This window comes from Ctenocephalides felis, unplaced genomic scaffold (genome assembly GCF_003426905.1).
Source record: "Ctenocephalides felis isolate EL2017-DRISC unplaced genomic scaffold, ASM342690v1 CF-g0.4_SCAFFOLD_01170, whole genome shotgun sequence".
Lineage (NCBI taxonomy): Eukaryota > Metazoa > Arthropoda > Insecta > Siphonaptera > Pulicidae > Ctenocephalides > Ctenocephalides felis.
Window position 1 is genome coordinate 66,479,085 of NW_020537324.1, and position 23,306 is coordinate 66,502,390.

Below are 23,306 nucleotides of genomic sequence, written 5' to 3' on the forward strand. Positions count from 1 at the left end.
AAGGCAATTTGCTGGAACTTCCCGTACCGAAAACTAAATTATTAAAAAAATTGCAAATCTTTGAAAAAAATAGATTTTTGAGAAATTCTGAATACTTTGAAAAATTTGATTTTTTTTGAAAATTTTGAACATTTTTTGAATGTATTGACGCTGGGTTTGTCTTTACAAAAATTTAACCAGTTGTTCATTTCGTCAATGCAAGTAAAATGTTTTTGATTTATTTAAATCGTACACTCCGTTCTCTCAAAAATTGAATTACTATTATTGGTACTTTTTGCTCCGTATCTCCGGAACGGCTGAACCTGTTTTCACCAAAAACTAATCAGCACGTCTCCTTATCAACAGGAATCGAATGTTTTTTTAATCATTAAAATTGGTTGAACCGTGTTCTCGAAATCGTCGCCGAAAATTTGTATCCCACATTACACACACACACATACAGCTATTTTTTCTAAGGTATGCCTAAATGTTCAAAAACCTCTTAAACGTAAAGATATATAAATAGATTTAGTTTTGATTTTTTGCGATTACTATAATTTACCCTACGGGAATCTAATATTGTTTCATTCATCTTATGTTAATTTTGTGTGAAAATCAGCTTAGCTACTATTTGCAAAATTTAAAGACTTATTTGTTGTTATCCCCTTTGTCCCTCTCATAAGACTCCTTCCTGTATCAATATCAAATTTCGTTTCTAATAGAGTCTTCTGCCTGATATCATTTCTTTACCACAATAATATTCCATTCTTCAAATTGGGAATTACATATGTCTTTATATATGGTCTATAAGAAAAGGGTTTCAATCTCACCAGGAATTTGTTCAGTGATATGTGCGTACGAGATTTAAGAGTTCTATTTGTGATATGTTGCTGTTAGAAGATACTATGTATTTTCAATGGGATTTTATCTGGACACTGATGTAAGTCGAAAAACCAGAAGCCGTTAAGCCAGCATAACTTGTATGACCGAATGAATATATGAATCCTCTCATAAAAAGGTGTCATGATCCCTGCATTAGATTCGACATATTAAATTCAGATATAAAAACCGAATTTGATTTGATTAATTTAAGGTGAACAATACGAATTGAATAGATATGATGATATATTCGAAAAAATAACCATATTATTCTCCATCAACAATTGATCATCAACATAACTGACTTTGTAGTAATATAGATATTTGATTAAAAATACACTACCCGTAATCGAGATTGAAAATGTTTGCATATCTTCACGTTTCAGAAGTTTCTGAACATTTTGGCATACCTTAGAAAAAATGGATGTGTGTGTATGTATGTATACAATTTTTCGTCCACGTTTTCGGGCGCACCAATCAACCGACTTGATATTCGATCTCTATTGATAGAGAGATGTGCTGATTAGTTTTTGGCAAAGGCAGGTTCAGCCGTTCCGAAGATACAGAGCAAAGAGAGCAGAAAATATAAATCGAGTTTTTGAGAAAACGAAGCATCCGATTTGAATGATCCAAAAAGTATTCAAATTGTAATGATGGGAGAAGTGGTAATTACATTTTAGAAGAGGCAGTTCCAACCGTGTTCGAAATACAGAGCTAAACGTGCAAAAATGGCAGTTTTTGAGAGAACTAAGCATCCGATTTGAATTATTCAAAAAACTATCTGCTTGTGTTGACGAAACAATTGCTTTTGGGTAGCGAATTTTTTTAATTTTTTTTTTTTTTAATTTTCAAAAAAAAAATTGAATTTCGAAAAACAATTCGGATTTTAATTCTAATTCTAGCTAAAGTTCTAAACATTTAATATTCCTCGAATATTTCATTAGGGTATGGGAAGTTTCAGCATTTTGCCTTAAGGCACGATGCCATACACCACTATACTTTACAACTAATTTGTAAATAAAGTGACATTCGTTTATTCGAAAAGATGTAATTTAAAATATTTTCAATTATCTTGTCTGTCGCATTCAGCGAAAATAGAGAAACTTTATGTTTCAAGTTACTTTCATTTGACAAGCCAAGCGTTACAATAATCGTTCATGTAGAGCAGAAAGTTACCACAAAAATTACGACATTTCTTGCACAAATGTAATCGAATTTTTATAAAGATACTCCTAAAACGAATAATCAAACACGGTAAAAGTCCGCCGGTAAAAAGGTCCACAACCGATAAATAAAAAACAAGTAAAGTTACGAATTTTTTAATAACAATATTTGAAAGTAGAGGGAAAAACATCACTTTAACTCGTAAGACGTCGCTTTCTGGAGATAAACGGCAATGTTTGAAAATCCATATCTAAAGTATTTTCCTTTGTTGTTAGTTTTTTTGGTTGTGAGCACTGTTGTTTAGTTTACGAGACCTAAATATAATTTTTAACATTATTTAATTATTTCATAAGAAGTATCATTAATATTAGGTAAGAATCAACAGTTTTTTTTATTAAACCTTAAAAAGGAACTGCTGAACCTTTACCATGGTAAAAGTGCAAATAATAAAAAATAGTAAATTAACTTAATAAAATACTATTTTACGAGAGTTAAATTAAATAAATTGATATTCCAACTCTCCTGATGAATATTTCTGACAAAATATCAGATCAAGGTTATATACAGAGTTGTCTCTGTAAAAAATGTACCCAGAAAATTTATATTTTGCATCGGTGCAATAAGGGGGCGTCCATTAATCACGTGATCAGTTTTTTAAGGATTTTTGGATCCTCCCTCCCTCTTGGTGAAATGTCGTGATATTTAAAATTACCCCCCTCCCCCAAGCATCACGTGTATTTTTAGTTAATTCAATTTTCGAACAAATTTTTGGAATTTACGAAAAAATCGTATTTTTTTGAAAATTTAGGTAAAAAATAAATACACGTGAAATCTAACTAGATCCCTCCCTCCCCCACGTCATTTTTCGTGATTTTTTGTCAAACCCCCCTCGCTTTAATAATGTGTAGATATTATTTCGTAAAATTCTTTTAAATTAAAAATGAAACATTTGACCTGTATGCATCCTGGCCGTGCTATTTTACTTCACGTAATAGGTAAAAAGAACCAGGTGACAATTTTTAAAAAACAGCAAAAAAACACCTTTCTACAGTGATGCATCAGCTGGGAGTTTTACCGAACATAGTCAGATAGTTGTTGATGTGATATGTGTTATTAATTGTGATGTGATTGGTTTAGTTTCACAATATAATTGCTCAAAGTCAAATTGGATCTTTGTGCCCCGCCCTATCCTACATTAAAATCATTTACCACCATTAAAATTGCACGATCTATCTCATAACAAGCGGAGTAAGTAATCAAACTGATTCTGCGAGTTTTGATATAAAAATATAACGTTCCAATTTACAGATCAATCTTTCAACGCACTCTCGGCTCGCAGTAATAATTCAAGATCGCCGATCTAATTCCCTGCACATGTGCCCATATAATATATGATCTTGAAACATTTCGCTCACACCGAAATAGGCATACACACCGACACCGACTCAAAACATAGTCCACTATGTTTACTTTATAAACGACCAGTCGGTGAGAATTTTACTGTTTATATTATACATAAATGAAATGTAATCAATGTGGGGAATAATTATTAATTTTAAATATATACACGATTTAAACATGCGTCGATGGAGGCTTAATGGTAGGAAGAAAATACAAAATTATAGTAGATTTATCAACAACCTCGTATATATGAAAGATTTGCTCAAATATTTTAAATGTTTAAAATTTAAATTACATTTTATAATTATATTTCATTTCAAAATTAAACTAGGTGTATGTGGTTTATACAAGTAGCCTTAAGACAAGTTGCAATTTAACATCATGTTTAAATAATCTATTTAATGATTAAATAGATTATTTAAACATGTTGTTAAGTTTATGCAACTTGTCTTAAGGCTACTGATTAAATTTCAATTAAAAAAATGTTAATCTATTATAAGTGATTATAATGAAATAAGATTTATAAGGGTACTAAGTTGCTGCAGGACATTATAATGTGAGAAACTATTGCAGATTATTCAGTTTTGTACAAATTTTCTATAGTTGTTAGATATTTTTTACAAAAGTTTTAATTATTACATATTATTGAAAAGGCAAATTGAAAACGCGCCTAATACTTGCACAAAGTAATTATTCAAACTTTAAATATTTTTAAATTAAATTTGAGCTGTTTTCGAGAAAACGTTGATGAAAGTCATACCAAAAAGCTCATTTTCCAACTTTGATGCTTTTTTTTAAAATTAAGCGATTTGTTGTAAGTCTTTCTTACTAATTAATTATAATAATTCAATATTAGTTTAGAAATAACATTATCTCTATCATTATAATAAAATTCTAAAATTACCTGAAACAAATCAGTACAATTTCTTACCAATATCTTTCCAATAGCTTTTAAATTTTTAAAGTCGATTCAGGATTGTAGGTTAAAACGTGGCCTAAAAATTTTATTTTTTTGTGCTAGTAGTAAATAAACGGCTCGGCCAGTCGTCGCACAAAACTAATCAACCATAGTCCTTAACGAGTTACATCGAATGGCTTTTAAATTTTTGAAATCGAACAAAAAAACTTACTTTTGATTCTTTAAAAGCAAATTGGTCTACAGATCATTAGTTTTTAATGTTAATGTAAGGCGCTGAACCAATGCAATAATGGCAACTTGTTCGAATAAATATACTTCATCTTTCTCTTTAAATTTAAATAGATTATTATGAATTCTGTAACTTTTATTATTCGTATTTTATGGACAAAATAGAAGAGTTTATAAATTGAATGACTTTATACTTGTTTATATATGATGACTACGTTTATATATGTTAACATAAAAACTACATAAACAAAATTGGCGAAAACTGGCAATTTACTACTAATGTTTAACTTATAGCAAAATAACAAACAAAGTCGTCCTGTCTGCATACAAATAACAGTTATTATCAGAAAAAAAATCGAACAAAAAACTTAGATACTTTTGGCTCTTTAAAAGCATTTTGGTCTACAAATCATGTTAATGTAGAGCGCTGACTCAATGCAATAATGGAAACTTGTTCAAACAAACGTACTTCATATTTCTCTCTTTGGACCCTATCTGTATAGTTTAGCTGTAATGACGACTGTCACTACCGTAACCTGGCACAACCGTACCTGGTCACATACTACTTGACATATTAGAGATTAATTTTATATTTTATATGAAAATTAAGTTTTATTTGAACAAACGTACGCCATCTTTCTCCCTTTGGACCCTATCTCAAAATCAGTATCTTTTAGCTGTTATGACAACTGTTTACACCGTAACGCAATTTGGTCTACAGATCATGGTAATGTTGTAACTTGGCACAACCGTACCCAGTCTCCCATACTACTTGACATATTAGAGATTAATTTTATATTTTATAAAATAATTAAGTTTTATTTATAGGTGAAGACATATTTTCGGACTTTCCTTCCTATGTTGAATATAAATCGTCCAAGCAGATTTGTCACGTATATTCATCAATTAGATTGAAGTTATCCTATTCTATTTAATGGTGTAATGTTCACCAGCTGTCAGACTACATAAGCCTTGGACGTTTTGAGTTTGAACACGCATACGCACACACACACACACACACAGGAGAACGCTTGTAAATAGTTAATCTATATCCTGAGCCCGCGCTCATTAAAACAATTCGCATAGCTAGGCACACATGTTCTAGTCCTGAAGTTGTACCATCTCCACACCCTCCACCCCGAACGATGAGTGGGTTTAACTCGGTCCGCGCGAGTTACCCCCAAGTGAAAGACCACCCGCAAACCCTCTCTAAACTCCCTCTGTTTAGAGAGACTCCCTCAATCCTTTCCCTTTCGTATACGTACGGCACTACATTCGTCTACATCTCTCTCTTCGTCCCTTGTCGTGCCCCCATGTTGTCGGACTCAAAGAGAAGCTCGAACTTCCGCAGGCTCCATCTAAACTGCCCCCGGCCTGCCGTCGAGAGACGCTTCTCAAACGATTTTTAATAGATTCACAATTATATAAATTATATTTTTAGACTTATCTGTCTTATATATTATCGATCAACAATTATAAATTAGTGATGCTTGGCGCATCATGCTTTAGAGCAAATTTCTGGAACTTACCGGACCGTAATAAAATATTCGAGGAATACTAAAAGTTTTTAAAGAGATTTTTATACATACTGTAACTTTTATTATTCGTATTTTATAGACAAAATATTAAATCTCACAAATTGTTCCGCTAAGTTTATATATGTTTACATAAACAAAACTTAATCAAGCGGAGTTAGAATTACAGAACATTAATTCATTTTTCTAAGAATGATATGAACTAAATTTCAAAGTTAGCTCTATTTATTTCAAGAATTAAAATTAAAATCCAATCATTTCCGATATTCATCATCCGTCATTTTCGATATTTTAAAAAATATGTTTTTTGGAAATTTTGCAATAAAAAATATGTCTTAACCAAAAACTAATCATTTCTTTACACTGTCAACACAAGCAATATGTTTTTTAACTTTCGCCTAGGGTAAGTTATAGTAATCGCAAAAGAATTTAAAATAAATATTTTTATATCTTTATGTTTCAAAGGTTTTTGAACATTTTGAAATACCTTAAAAAAAATTGATGTAAGTGTGTATGTATGTATGTGTATGTGTGTATGTGTGTATGTGTGAGTGTGTGTGCGGATACAAATTTTCGTCGAGGATTTCGGGAACACGGATGAAGCGATTTGAATAATTCGAAAAACATTCGATTCGTATTGATAAGGAGACGTGCTAATTAGTTTTTGGCGAAAGCAGGTCTAGCCGTTCCGAAGATACGGGGAAAACTGTGCCACAAGCGGTAACTCCGTTTTTAAAAGAACGGAGCGTCCGATATTAATAATTCAAACAACATTTTACTTGTATTGACAAGATGAACAACTGATTAAATTTTTGGGAAGTCAGGTCCACCAGTTATGGACCCTCAAGTTAAAAAAATGTCATTTTGCGGTCAAAAATGTTTATTGGACATATGTACATCAAATTATCAGATATTTTATAAAGAATTCAATAATGTGTACACATTTTCAGCAATTTGCCTTAAGGCACAATGCCATGCACCCCTCTACTTGAATCAATCTAATTAGATGATCCATTTTCTAAGCAAATGCTAATTTTTGCAATTCTTGCTCCGCATCTCTGAAACGGCAGGGCCTACCTTTGCAAAAAACCAATCATCACGTCACCCCATCAATACGAATCGAATACATTTTTAATCATTCTTATAGCATGCTCCTTTGTTTCAGAAACTGCTATTTTTTAGCACTTTTTACTCCGTATCTCCGAAACGGCTGGACATGTCATAGCAGAAAACTAATCAGCATGTCTCCTCATCAATAAGAAGCGAATGTTTTTGGAATTATTCTCATTGGATGCTCTGTTCTTTTATAAACTGTCTTTTTTAGCAAGGTTTTCCTTGTATCTCCAAAACGCGTGGACCTATCTTTGCAAAAACTAATCGCTACGTATCTCCATCATTACAAACTGATTATTTTTTGAATCATTTAAATCGGATCATTTGTTTCCCCAAAAACTTTCTGCGCCCTTTGCACCACTTGCCATCAAGAGGAATCGAATATCTTATAGTTCTTGAATGATTTAAATCGGTTGATCCGTGCGCCCGAAATCGTGGCCAAAATATTGTATCCGCACAAAACACACACACATTCACACATTAATTATTTCTAAGGTATGCCAAAATGTTCAGAAACTTTTGAAAAGTAAAGATATGAAAAAATTCTCATTACCGATTTTTTGAGAATTATTATGACCCACCGGGAAGTTAAAAATGTTAATAAAATAATATAATAAAATATTATAAAAATATAATATGCCGAATAAATTCAAAAGAATACGATGCAAAAAGTTAGTACGTGGTATGAGAATGCAAAATGCTGCAATTGGCTAAATGTTGAATCAAATGCCTATAATTATTATAATCAAGTGGTGCACCATCCCGTTGACATAAGGCAATATGCTCAACCAATACGTTACAAAATATACCAGTTGGTAATTAAAATAATAATTTATTACGATTTTAAATAAACTTTAAAACCTCTCACTATTTGACAACCATACTTTCCAGTCATCCCCTCTGGCCACGAGGCAGCAGGACTCTAGGACTTTACAGGACTACGCAACCCCATTTCACAGCACAACTCGCGTTGCGTTCCGTTCGTCGTGGGATGAGTCCGGTGGAGGAGGAGATCGTGTACCAGTTTCCTTAGTACCGGCATTCGTTCGCCGTTCGCCGTTCGGGAGTTGAAAAGGAGGTTTCAAATAGAGGTGGTGAGAGAGGTGAGTAGAGTCGAAAATTTCGGGAACGGGTCCTTTCACGCAGGATCGATACTGGGCCACTGCGTCCCTCATTTCGCGAAGAGGACATTGGCCGCCTAGTGGAGAAAGGCTTCCATGCAGATACTACCTACACATACATAATGCTTTTGACTATTCAGAGATGTAATATGTAAATGGTACGACAAGCTCCGAGGATTTGTTTGATAATATTTATTTCGAACGTAACGCTATTTCCTTGCGAGTATTTCAATTCGTTCGTCATAAAATATATGCCAAAAATTGTATCATCACTAGCAAACTCATTAATAACAGAGAACTATATCGGCGTTGGTTGAAAACAAAAGCGCCACTGGATTTAAGTCATCAATTTTCCTGATAAAGATTGAAATAACTTAGTCATTATTTATAACTAAATAGTAAATATTATATAATTATCAATAAACTATTGTTAACATTATAACGAATGGGAAAACAACTACTGAGTTGTTTTTCGAACATGCCCATTTAGTATACAATGTCCCTTTACGGCTAATTGTAAATTCCCAAATTTATTAAATGTCCTTAACTGGACAGTTGTAAATAAAATAGAGAATAAAAAAAATATATCATTTTTATGGATGAGATTACAAATGTTACTTCACCTATTAACCAGTCAACTGTGGCGATCATACCGACATCATCATGACAATTATACTCATCAATACACAATATTCTGCCACTTTTATATGACTGGTAGGGTAGGATAAAGCATAAAGGTCCAATTTGGCATTAAGTAATTATACTATCTTCTAAACCAAATAAACTAAATCACAACAAACAACTATTGAACAATCTTCAGCGAAATTCCCATTTAATATTAAACAGTCATGAAGCAAACAGATCCAATGACTTATTTTTAATTTTAAGGGATTTTACGATATAATGGCTACAATATTTAACCATTGCAAAATATAAATTTCATAGATACATTTGACAGAGATAACATTGTATATAACCTTGATCTTGTACTTCGTAAGAAATATTCACGGACATTTCAGTCGTTCACAATTTTTTTTCACAAATTGGCGACTGTCTAAAAAAATCTTTCATGCAACCTTTTTTGATACTCTCTAATTTTTTAAAAATAGTTAAAGTCGGAAATTGAGGATGAGCGTAGTTCATACTGAAGATAGGTTTACTATTTTCAAAATTTATTGTTGATAATATAAAAGGCGCGGCGAATTAATTCGAAATTTCATTAATTTTTATAACTAAACTACTTGTCGTAGACCTCATATATTTTAGTATGTTCCTCAAGACCATGAGTCTCTATAGAGTTAATTTGAATGACTTTTAAATTTTTTAAATCGGTGCAGCCGTTTTTGAAAAAAAATCGACCAAGTGTCAAAAATCGGTTCACTGCACATATACATACATAATTTTTTTCAAATTTGGTTTCAAACGATTCAGAATGACTTCAATCGTCGAGGAGACATAAAATTAGCAAGTCAGAATTTTTAGTGAAAACATAAACTTTTTCTTCGAGAAGTTAAAAATCGATAGGACATTAAGTTTAAATAACAAGTTTTAGTGTTTACTGTTGACCATTATTTGGAACACTAATCGATATTCCAATTATCAAGCTAATCAAACTAAAAGATTCACTATTCAAATAGTTGTTAATGAATACAATAAAACACATTAATTAAATCTCAGCTGACATTCAAGCCGGATTGTGCATACACATAAGTAATATTGTCGTACACATGAATATATTAGTTAAGATGGGAGTGTAGACTTATACATTGGTTTAAATTTTGGACTGAGAATGGGTGGTGGTCGGTTGGAGAGAAACTCCTGATTACATAACTAACACGAAAACTAACACATATATCATACAGAATTTACAGAATACGCGCACGTTGCTGAATTCATGGCTATGCGTAAATGTAATTTCATACATAGAAGATACAGGACCTGATGAGATACAGAAATTTTAAATTAAATATTTTGTTTATTTTTATTTTTTAAATTTTCCGCCAATTGTGGTACTAAAATTATATAAAGGTGATTATAATTTGGAACGTTTCACTGGATTTATACAAATATTATATTAAGTTTATTCAGTCAACTGTGATTGTCGAATATAAAGGTCCGTGGGTAAAAACGTTCACTACCTATATATCAAAAACAAGTAAAGTTAGAAATTTTTTAACAATAATATTTAAAAGTAGAGGGCAAAAGATGTATGACCAACCATCACCTTGATCTTTAAGACTTTGCTATCAGGAGATAAACGGCAATGTTTGAAAATCTATAATAGAACCACACACATACACACATACACACACATACATTTATTCTTTCTAAGGTATGCCTAAGGTATTAGTAAGATATTGGACGAAAAATATGGGTTTATTAATTATACAAAATTGAACATTTTCACATAATTATATAGGGTAGAGCGGAGCACAAAAGTCTAACAGGACTTTGAGCAATTATATTGTGAAAACCAAACCAATTACATCACAACAAATAATAAAAACATATCTATATAATGGATATGTTCAATAACACTCCCAGTTAATTAATCATTGTAGAAATATGTTTTTTTTGCTAATTTTTTAACATTTGTCACCTGTTTCTTTTTACCCCATAGGCTGGGTAAATAGAGACAGCCATCGGGCAAATATATACAATGTCTTATTTTTAATTTTAAATGGATATCACAAAAATTTTATGGATAGAATTTTCACAAAGTTAACACTTGATTTAGTATATCGTTAAACTTAATTATCAACATTGTTTCAATAAGTATTTATTTAATTTATTTCTTGTAAAATTGCTTTTGTTATCTCAATTTACTGTTTTGTTTACTATTTTTTATTGTTTACATTTTCTCAGGGTAAAGGTTTAGTTGGTCCTTTTTACCCTATCCACATGTGAGTTTTTATAAAGGTTATGTAAAAAAATTGTTGAATCTAACTTAAAACTAGTGGGGTGCATAGCATCGAGCCTTAAGGCAAGTTGCTGAAACTTCGCGTACAGTAATTAAAAATCTTGGTAAACAAAAGTGGAACCCAATGTATACACATTATTAAAATATCTGATAATTTGATGTACATAAGACCATAAGCATTTTTGACCGCAAAATGACATTATTTAAATTATTTTTATTGAAAGTCCATAACCGCTGGACCTGATTTCCAAAAAATTTAATCAGTTCTTCATCTTGTCAATACAAGTTAAATCTTTTTTGAATCATTCAAATCGTTCAAATCGCACTTTTTGCTCCGTATCTTCGAAACGGCTTGACCTGCCTTCGCCAAAAACTAATCAGCACGTCTCTTTATTTATTCATAAGCAAGCCGTAATGATGTTGATGATGATTGATCAATACGAATCGAATGTTTTTTGAATTATATTCAAATCGATTGATCGGTGTTCCCGAAATCGTCGACAAAAATTTGTATCCGCATACACAACCACATACACACATGCACACACATATATCTATTTTTTCTATGGTATGCCAAAATATTCAAAAACCTTTGAAACGTAAAAATATATAAAACTTTTCATTTTCAAGTTTTTTAAGTTAAAACTTACCCTACTCGATTGTCTCGTAAACTAAACAACAGTGCTCACAACCAATAAAATTAACATCTAAAATAAATACTTTTGTTATAGATTTATATACTTTGCCGTTAAGCTCCTGATAGCACGTTGTAAGCAAGGTAATGGCTGGGTATATATCTTTTACCCTCTACTTTCAAATATTGTTGTTAAAAAATTCTTAACTTTACTTGTTTTTGAGATAGTGGTGGTGGATTTTTGTACCCAAAGACCTTTAAGCCCCGCTCTACCCTATTAATGTTTGTAAAATTATGAATTCTATCAGTCACAACTTTCTACTATGAATTAAACACAATAGGGCACTTCTAATTAAATTTAACGGAACCTAGAACAGATTTTAATAATAGAGTGCAATAATCCTTACTAGTCACACATGTTGCTAACCATGCTCATTTTTTACATTTACTAACCATAATCACATGAGCTCCAACAAGTTAAAGTTTAAACTTTACCGCATCCCCGGAGCCACATCGCTGATCTACGCTCGAACTTTCGCATCCGAACCAATAAATCGCTTCCTGTACTGTTTCGACTGGAATCAAGGCTAGGAACCACGGGAAAAGGTTAATCCGATTTTGCGAAAACTTATAGTTCTGCTTGGACACTAGTTAAGTGCCGTGCGACCTTCTCACACCGTAAAAAATACTTGCGACTTGCCACGACCGTTGGAAAGGTTTACGATGTTAAAAAGTTGTTACGAAACGGTTATTACTACAGTACGTCATCGAGTCAATTCGAATCGCCATTCGAATACCATTTTATACGCTGAGCAAATTTTATGGATCGTAATGGGTAAAAATAAGTATATTGTTACTTATTCATAGAGGTTTGATGTAATATACTCATGATATAATATATTTGTTAAGGATTCTTTTGAAATCTTTTTATTGCCATTTTTGTTAATAATTCGTTTTAAACATTTTAATAATTACAATATTATTAACTTCCCGTAGTAAGTTATCGTAATGAAATATCGGAATTGAAAATTTTTACATTTCTCGACGTTTTGAAGGTTTCTGAACATTTTGGCATACTTCAGAAAAAATGAATGTGTGTGCGTGTGTGTGTGTGTGTATGTATGTATGAATACAATTTTTCGCCCACGTTTTCGGGCGTACGGATCAACCGATTTGAATAGTTCAAAAAACATTCGATTTCTATTGATAAGGAGATGTGCTGATTAGTTTTTGGCAAATGCAGGTCCAGCAGTTACGGAGATAAAGAGCAAAGAGTGCAGAAATTAGAATCGAGTTTTTGAGAGAACGGAGCATCCGATTTGAATGATCTTTCAAAACGTACGAACTACGAACTTTCAATTAGTAATGATTGGGAGAAGTGGTTATTAGTATTTCGCAAAGGCAGGCCCAGCCATTTAGAAGATACGGAGCTAAATGTACAAAAAATGGCAGTTTTTGAGAGAACTAAGCGTCCGATTCAATTGATTCAAAGAACTTTCTGCTTGTCCTAACAAAATAATTGATTTTGGAAAAAAAAATTGTATCAATTTTTTTTTTTTTTTTTTTTTAATTTTTTGTATATCGAAAATAATTCAGATTTTATTTTTAATTCTGACTATAGTTCTAATATACTTTAAACAAATAATTTCAACTCTGCAATTCAGTTTATTTAATTCTTATAAATATTAGACAATGTTACAATATTTATAATAATCTATTTGAAAACATTCAGTATTCCTCGAACATTTCGTTATGGTACGGGAAGTTGCAGCAAATTGCCTTAAGGCACGATGCCATGCACCCCACTAGTTTAAATCAATTCTACAAAATATCTAGTGACATGCATTTGAAAATCACCAGAGCCTTTTATATTACCATATTTCCTTTTAATCTCAATGTAATTATAAGGCCAAACACCATCAGCGTTTAATCTCACGGATGTTGTATAAAGATAACATTGGATCTGTTTGGCTGCTGCTATCATACTATCGTTATCTGTGCGAAACAAAGTCGGGCAATCGGTTTCTCGATCGTCATCATATGTCACTACTCAACTCAGTGTTCACTTCAAACGGGAATAGAACACAACCACTCAGCATCAGCGTCGAAAACTCCTTTTGCCGGTCAAACAACTTGGAAAAGAGGTAGAAAAATAGAAAATGGCAAATGATCAGAACGGTAACATGTGGTATAAATTTAGAACGCGAGGAATGAAAAGGGATGGAGGGTAAACTGGCATTATAAAAACTGGTTTGTTAGAAATTTAAGTATATAATTATTTGGACTGATTGCGAAACTATTTATTGCACGTCTTAACATGAGGGTATTTTCAAGAAAGAATAAGAGATAACTCACTTTATGAAGTTTATTGATCGTATAATTATTTTTATAAATATTGCTAAAATAGCAGAAAGTTTGTATTCTGATAGTAAACTTGAATAACAATTTGATTGCTCGATTAAAATAATTATATAAAGATTTAATGTAAAAATCAAAATTTTATTATATATGAATTCTAAATATTTTATTAACTTCTTAGGCTAAGTAGACTAAGTTATAGTAATCACAAAAAATCAAAAATTAAATTTTTTTCATATCTTTACGTTTGAGAGGTTTCTGAACATTTTGGCATACCTCAAGAAAATGTTTATGTATGTGACTGTATGTAGGTTTGCAGTATGTAAATATGTATTTAGTATGTATGTACGTGCGGATACAATTTTTCTCCGACGTTTTCGAGAGCAAAGATCAACCGATTTGAATTATTCAAATAGCATTCAATTTATATTGAAGAGTGAACGTGCTGATTAGTTTTTAAAAAAGGCAGATTTAACCGTTTCAAAGATTCAGGGAGCTATGGCATCGTGCCTTAAGACAAACTGCTGGAACTTTCCGCACCCAAAAATTATTTTTTAAAAAAAGATTAAATTTTTTTTAAACTATGAAAAAATCACATTTTTTGAAAATTTTAAATTTTAGAAGAACTACAGAACAGACTTTTTGAAAAAAAAAATTCTTCATTTTGAAATATTTTGGAAATTTTGAACTTTTTTACAAAGCAATCGCACTACTCTAGCCGCATAGAGATGAAATATCGAAGCGCGTAAGCGTCCATTTTTTCTAAAGAATACTAAAATATTCAGAAAACATGGAAACGTAGAAATATATAAAAATTTTTACTTTCGATTTTTTGCGATTACTATAACTTACCCTATGGGAAGTTAAAAAAGTGCCAAAAATAGTAATTCAGTTCGAATTGATTGATTCATAAAACATTTTGCTTGCATAGGCGGAATGAGAATATGATAACTATTCTAGGAAAGCAGGTCGGAGATATAAAAAAAGTTTGAAAAAAATGATAATTGCGACCAAAAATAATTATTGGACAAATGCAAATCTCTTACAAACTACGTTTGTTTTATTATAGATAGCAACCCAAACAGTTGTCTCATCTCTATGTGCTGAATTTTTATTATTACAATTGTTGTAATAGTGATGACTTTACTTTCAAGTGGCATGTTGCCACTACAGCTATGCCCACGAAAGGCCATTTTCACTTGAAATTGAAAATGATTTCAAATGAAAATTTGGTATCAAGCTGCTTTGATACCGAACCGTCCGAGGTTGGATTCGAACCCGGGACTAGGATTTGCTAGCCCACGCTCTTACCACGGGACCAAGGCCGGTCCTCTATATAATATAAGCGGTAAAATATACAATATTTATAATTATCTATTTGTATATATGTAAAACAATTGTAATCAATCATTGATCAATATTTATTGTTACCTGATTTTTTTCTCGAGTATTTAATTCTAGTACGAGAAGTTCCAGCAATTTGCCTTGAGGCACGTTGCCGTGCACCCCACTAGTTAATTTTAGTTGTCCATTTTATTGTCGAATATCTCAAAATCCAGAATCGCGATATGTAATAGCCTCATATGATGGAAATGTTCCGTGTGTGCTTGCATAGTTACTTATGCGTGCGCGTACGTGCGCACTTGGGGAGTTGCGTTGGCCGCTAAGCCCGCAGCCCGCAGCCCGTTGCGATGGACTGGTGGTGTGGGCTATCGTATCGTACGGCATGTCCGCCGTCGTAGATGCGAGGTGGACATTTACATCTCTCTAAAGTATCGACCCGATCTCGGCATCTCGCAGCGCGTGCGAAAGGGATGACTGGAGACAGTGATGGATTTGAAATGATATGTATTAGAAATTTATTTGGACTAATTTTTAATAAACAATTATCTAGCCGAGATCTATGATTAAGCATGTTCGAGTTTGTTGAAAGTGCTCAACATAATGAAAATCTGTAAATTGCCTTACGTAAATAAACCTATGATGGAATTTGTATAACTTACCCTATGAAAAGGTTATTATTACTCTATTTTTTATACACCACTAGTTTTTTGAATAATTGAATTTGTTTGAACCGTGTTTCCGAAATCGTCGACAAAAATTTGTATCCGCACACACACACATACATACCCACAAATACACACATACATACATACACACATACATCCATTTTTTCTGAGGAATGCCAAAATGTTCAGAAACCTCTGAAATGTAAAGATATATAAAAATTTACATTTTCGATTCTTTTGCGATTATAACTTGCCCTACGGGAAGTTAAAAAATTATAAAATTGACAGAGTAAAATACATAAAAATAAACCATACTAGCAAAAATAAATATTAATAAACATGACTGGTTATTAACCAGTTAACGCCTAATTGCACAGTAAATACAGAACTTTTTAACAGATTTTATTACCATTACGTGGTGTGGCCATAACATTACTATTTTATCCAAGAATTGGCCTGGAAATCTGAAGACAGATAAACAAAAAACCAAAATTTAATAAAAAAGGCTCAACCCTGGTCTAATAAAATTATATAAATATACATTTATACTCTTCATACGAGAGAGCAATAATAAAACCTCATCTCTTTTATTGCACTATTTTGATATCGAAGTATCAAATAATCACTCATATTGTAATGCATCCCATAAATAAATAAGTCCGGCAATCATTAACCGGTTTTTCTAAGAAATTCAGTTTTCTTGAACTCGACCCAACAAAATACAGGTCAGTCAGTGGGCGTCCAATAATCACGTAATAATTTTTTCAGGAATTTTGGCCCTCCCTCCAACTAAGTGATACGTCGTGATATTTAGAATTGTGCCTCTCCCCCACCAAACATTAAGTATTTTTAGTTACGTATAATTTTTCGAACGAATTTTTCGAACTTACAAAAAAAACGTAAAATTACTGTTTTTATTTTGAAAATTTGTGAATATGATGATTGGTAAGTAATGTAATAGGCAGTCTTAAAGGCAGCAACTTAAGGGGGGATCCTGCTTTAGAAGCTTCAAAAAAAACGCTTTCTGGGAAATTTTTTGGAAAGAAAATAAATATTTAATTGAAACGAAACTTTCAGGTTTTATTGTTGCAAATTTCAATATTCTTCTCAATTTTTTTTATTAAAATATATGGTATAATATGCCAGTTACAAGCATTTTGCCGAGGCGCCACGAGCATGCAGGTGTCATTTGGCGGAAAAGGTGCAGGTTACAATTTCCATCCGAAACACATAAACCAACACAAATACATATTCTCAATAGTATAGATTCTAGTTGAACCTAAAAAATCTAGAAAAAAATGAGAAATACACCAATTTTTTGAAACTTGAAAAAAAAAATCATGCTTTTTTATACGAAATATCACGTTAGATTGTTTAAAAAGAGGGCTAATTATAACTTTTTTAAGTTTTTTTTAGGTTCAACTAGAATAGAATTTAATCCTGAATACCATAAACTTTGTCTCGTTTTGATAGGACTGAACGTTCCTATCATTTTTGGCCGCCAATTAGGAAGAATCGGAAATAATTTGAATTTGTTTCTGAAATTTTAGGGATATATCCTTGGCTGGTTTTGAAAGATATTTTTTCAAGAAAAAAAACAATTTTTTAAGCCTCTAAAGCAGGATCCTTGGTTGGTTATGAAAGATATTTTTAAAAAAAAAACGATTTTTTTAAGCCTCTAAAGCAGGCTCCTCCCTTAAAGATGATTTTCTAAATTATCATTACTAACTAATAAAAACGAAACCGTCTGTCGATAACATTAATACATGTTTATAATAATGAAGCATTTAAGACTGTATGTGCACAACGAATATATGAGATTTAGTATTAACATAATATTATATTATGTTTGATATTACAAATTCTATTCTCGATACAGCCCTGATTTTGAATAAGAGCGTCAGCATCGTCCGCCGGACCAAACTCTCCCTTTCCGCTTTCACTTCACTTTCCGTTTCTCAAACGGATTCGTCGACGAAAGGGTAAGTCGGGGGTGTAGCGGAAAGTCCGAAGAGCCGCGAGGGGTGGCGCGGCGCGGGACGAGTATTTTGCATGCTAAAGGGTTGAAGTTGCGAGAGAAAGGGGGCGCAAGTTTCGCTGCTGAGCAGTGGACGTTGTTCTATGTACGGACTCGGCCTTATATGAGTACAATCGTATAGTAGAACATCTGAGCAAAGCCTACCATATATACATATGATATATACATTATATATATATATATATATATATATTGTAAAATATTAATGAATTTTAAAACAAATATTATTAAAGCTGTATAAATTTATACACTCAATTTAGATCCATTTTAGAATAAAAAATAGCTTAACATATAACTAATATGCAGCAATAAAAATAAACATTTCATAAAACCGCGAGATTATGGCATTTTATAATTTTTAACATCCCGTAGGGCAAGTTATTGTAATCGTCCATAAACCCAAATTGATTTTTTTTAATTTTTCAACTTTTTGAAGGTTTCTGAACATTTTGGTATACCGTACCATATAATATGTATAGATACAATTTTTCGTCCACGTTTTCAGACACACAATCAACCGATTTGAATAATTCCAAAAACATTCGATTCTTTTTCATTTCGATTTCGATTCGATTTCGATTCGATTCTTTGATTAGTTTTTGGGAGAGTGCAGAAAAAAGAAATCAAAATTTGGAGAGAACGAAGCATCCAATTCGAATGATTAAAAAAACATTCATTTTGTAATGATAAAGAAAAGTGGTGATTAATTTTTGGCAAAAGCAGGCCCAGCCGTTTCGAAGATACGGAGCTGAATGTGCAAAAAATTGCAGTTTTTGAGAGCATCCGATTTGAATGATTCAAAAAACTTCTGCTTGTTTTGACGAAACGATTTTAAAAATTTGAAAGTCATTCGAAATAACTCCAAAGTAAAAAATTTTATCCACGTTCTAGCACATATTCGAAAATGGATTAGTTTTTGCTAAAGATCTGCCAGTCCGTTTTTCGTAATTAAATGTTGAACTTTTTATGACGTAGATTTTGTAGTCTGAAATAACACAATAAAAAATATTATAAGCGGTAAAATTATAAAAATTAAATGTCTCTAAATTTATGCCGTGCTTATATTTGATATACATTTGATATTATATATATATATATATATATATATATATATATATATATATATACATATATATGAATTGAGAGGTTTTTTCAGATGGTGAAATATTATATAAATTGTTTTGGAAGTCGATCCATTAATTAAAACTATTTTATTGAAGTAAAATGTTTTATTATCAAACGTTTCGGGTCCTAATTTGACCCATCTTCAGTGCATATAAATAATATGAAGAAAAAAACAAACGGACAATATAATGCAACAATTACTATACAATTTTCAAAGCACAAAAACTATTAATTAAAATAAATATTAAATTAACATAAAATGAATAAAAAGGTTTTAAAAAAAGAGCTCATCGAAACATGTTATTTGTTTGGAAGAAAAAGTTTTAATTAATGGAAGGACGCCAAAGAACAATTTTATTTGTATTATATATATATATATATATATATATATATATATATATAATATGTACGTTCTGAGTTTTGTATGAACCACTGATTACAGTTGACGTCCACACTCAAATAAAAACATCTTTTAAAAATGATCCAGATGAAATAAAATGCGTTAATTTAATTTATTCAATTACAGATATTATATGTATGTTTGAATTGGAAATCGTATTTATAAAATATATCTAAATATCTCAATTCTGATAGACTAAGTTGTTTACGTTGTGAGACTTAATGAATATTTGTTACTATTCATTATTATTACAATATTATTTTTTATAGGCTAACCAATAAATTAAGTTATTTTAATATTTATAATAATTAATATAAATATTTTTTTGCTAAATTTTATCTTATCTATATAATGTATATTTAGTTATTACGTTCGCACACACATTTAAGAAAAATGCAATATTTTTAATTTATGTAATTTATTCATATAATAAAAGTGATATTATTAGAGTTATATATTAACAATAACATTCACTCCAAGAATACTTTCAGATATTTATTTGTTCTTTCGTATAATTCTGGCAACGTATAATCGCTAACGATAATTTCGGGCTCCATTCCACATATTGTTAATGTATAGATTACGCTATTTTTTGTTGTTGGCATTTCTCTGATTTCGTAATCTACATTCAAAGCATTTATAGCGGCATTCATTTTTTCTTCTGCTCCTAAACACTGGTCATTCAAATGGATAACGCTTTTTTACAATTTTCCTCGCCACATTTCTTAAAAGGACAATCATAATCCGCCATTCTATCTACTACAATCGGGTTATAGAATTATTTTGTCTTGCTTTAATGATTTTGGCAAACGCCACTTCATTCATTGATTTTCCTTTAACATGCTTTTTGATATGCTCATCAAGATCTATACCCTGCAACATTTTCATCATTTTTTAGCTGATAAATGCTTAGCAGATTTCTTGGAAAAGGCAGTGGCAGTTTCCTTAAAAGTAGACACAGCGCATTGCATAGTAAATTGTTTAGCATGAGCTGGTCCTATATCACCAATCAAAGTATATTCAGGTATTGGTAAACCTCTTTTACGACAAAAATCGATAAGCTCCTGTACTGATTCATGAACTCTTGTAGAAGGTTTCCCTGCATCGGTTTCTATAACCTCTAAAACGTGTGGCTGAATTGGGTTCATTTCTGATATTTTCTTAAGGGCCAATCTTGAACAATCATGCTTAGCCATTTTCTTTGAAGAACCGGTACCGATAGCTCTTATTTCAGTCTCGTTTAACACCAGGCACACTTCATATTTAAAGATGGGATTTATAGTGGCTGTTCCGTCGTGAACCAAAGTGAATTTGGGACATGGCACTTTTTTCGCTGCGCAAAGATTCATTAAAGTTGAAACTGGAGTCTCCTGAGCCATTGCACGAAGTATGAATATTATAACACACAATATTATTCACATAAAAATTATTTAAAACCTGATATGAACTAGTTCGTGGCTAGCAAAACTACTTAATGTTTCTGATCTGTACAACATGAAATAAGCGCAAGTCAAAGATTAGCTATTACTTGCACATTCTTTTTTTTTCTTTTGATAAATTTTGTTTCCCTGATGTTGGTGCTCAATAGACTTGAACTATCTGCATAGTTATTTACCTTGTTATTTACTTTTGCTAATAATTAGAGTCATAGACAATAATAGAATATAATATATTCAAATAGAACTTTGTTTCTCCCAATTTTTATATTCAAGGTTCGGGCGTTCAGCTGTGATGGCGCTGGTATCGCATTCATATTAACGGCGCAAAATTTGAAATACAAAACAATGAATTTCAACAATAAACAATTTAACTTTTTAAAACTAAATTTTGTATTAAAAGCGTCCTAATTTTAGTAAAAATACAATAATAACTAGAAAAATAAAATCTATGAAATAATACACGTTACTAGTGATGATTGTGAAAATATTTGAAAACTTTGAAAGAATAAATTTTTGATAATTTTGAAATAATGAGACGCATAAACATCGGTATGGAGCCCATAGAAATGTAAACAAAATTTATACTTATTATTAAAATTTCTACAAAATATCTGATAATTTAATGTACATATGTGTAATTATAATTTTGGACCACTAAATATCAATTTTTTCCATTTTTTAACTTCCCGTAGCGTAGTTATAGTAATGGGCAAAAAATAAAAAATCGAAAAAAATTTTGCATATCTTCACGTTTTGAAGGTTTCTGAACATTTTAACATACCTCAGAAAAAATGTTTTGTATGTCTGCAAAATGTGTGTGTTTCGTATGTCCGCATTTTTTCATTTACGTTTTAGGGCGCACGGATCAACCGGTTTGAATGGCTCAAAAAACATTCGATTCCTATTAAAAGGTTTACTCTACTGGGATTTTGATGAAACTTTGCATGGTGATAGATAGTCAAACCAAATACCTTTAAAATATTATAGGCCTGTGATAAGTGGTTTAATTATAAAAATTAATTGAAAGATGGCGCGAGCCATAAAAACACGTCGAACCTTAGCGAACTATCACAGACAAAGTAAACTGTGAATACAGTTGAAAATTTCATCATAATTTCATTAGAAGGAGTATACCAAACGAAACTAATTGGGTGTATGGCATCGTGCCTTAAGGCAAATTGAAATGTTCGAGGAATACTGAATGTTTTCAAATAGATTATTATTAATATTGTAACATTGTCTAATATTTATAAGAATTATATAAACTGAATTGCTGAGTTGAAATTATTTGTTTAAAGTATATCAGAACTATAGTCGGAATTAAAAATAAAATCTGAATTATTTTCGATATACAAAAAATTTTTTTTTTGAAAAAAAAGTTGAAACAGTAGTTCTCTCAAAAACTGGCAATTTTTACATATTTTAACTCCGTATCTTCGAAATGGCTGGGCCTGCCTTTGCCAAAATCTAATAAGCACTTCTCCCAATCATTACTAATTGAATGCTTTTCAGATCATTCAAATCGGATACTCCGTTCTCTCAAAAAATCGATCTCTATTTTCTGCACTATTTGCTCCGTATCTCCGAAACGGCTGGACCTGCCTTTGCCAAAAACTGATCAGCTCTTTTCCCTATCAATAGGAATCGAATGTTTTTTGAACCATTCAAATCGGTTGATCCGTGCGCCCGAAAACGTGACTGGAAATTTGTATCCATACATACATACACACACACACACACATCCATTTTTTCTGAGGTATGCCAAAATGTTCAGAAACCTTCAAAACGTCGAGAAATGGAAAAAAATTCAATTTCGATTTTCGGCCCATTACAATAACTTACCCTACGGGAAGTTAAAGAGCAATTGACAATCGGACTCTCCAGACCAGAGAAATTAAAAAAATCCTAGTACTTTTTGAGCACACTTTGTACATGTGTCTAATAATAAAAATGACCGCTAAGTGACGTTTTCTTTTAACTTTTTTCATTAGATCTCCAAAACCACTAGACCCGCCTACCCAAAATAAATAAATAATATTGAAAT

General features: G+C 31.5%; 2 protein-coding genes across 2 annotated transcripts in view; one reads left to right on the forward strand and one right to left on the reverse strand.

Annotated features, from left to right (window-relative positions):
• LOC113367551 (protein ELYS) overlaps nucleotides 1-8,289 on the forward strand; it is a 12,724-nt gene extending 4,435 nt beyond the window's left edge. The window contains exon 12 of the mRNA XM_026609150.1: nucleotides 8,110-8,289. Coding sequence (XP_026464935.1) covers nucleotides 8,110-8,289 — 180 coding nt within the window. The remainder of the gene's footprint in view (nucleotides 1-8,109) is intronic.
• Nucleotides 8,290-20,710: 12,421 nt separating this feature from the next.
• LOC113367552 (interferon-inducible double-stranded RNA-dependent protein kinase activator A homolog A-like) lies at nucleotides 20,711-21,202 on the reverse strand. The gene has a single exon (XM_026609151.1). It carries the CDS (start codon nucleotides 21,200-21,202, stop codon nucleotides 20,711-20,713), a length of 492 nt encoding a protein of 163 aa, XP_026464936.1.
• Nucleotides 21,203-23,306: the final 2,104 nt, after the last annotated feature.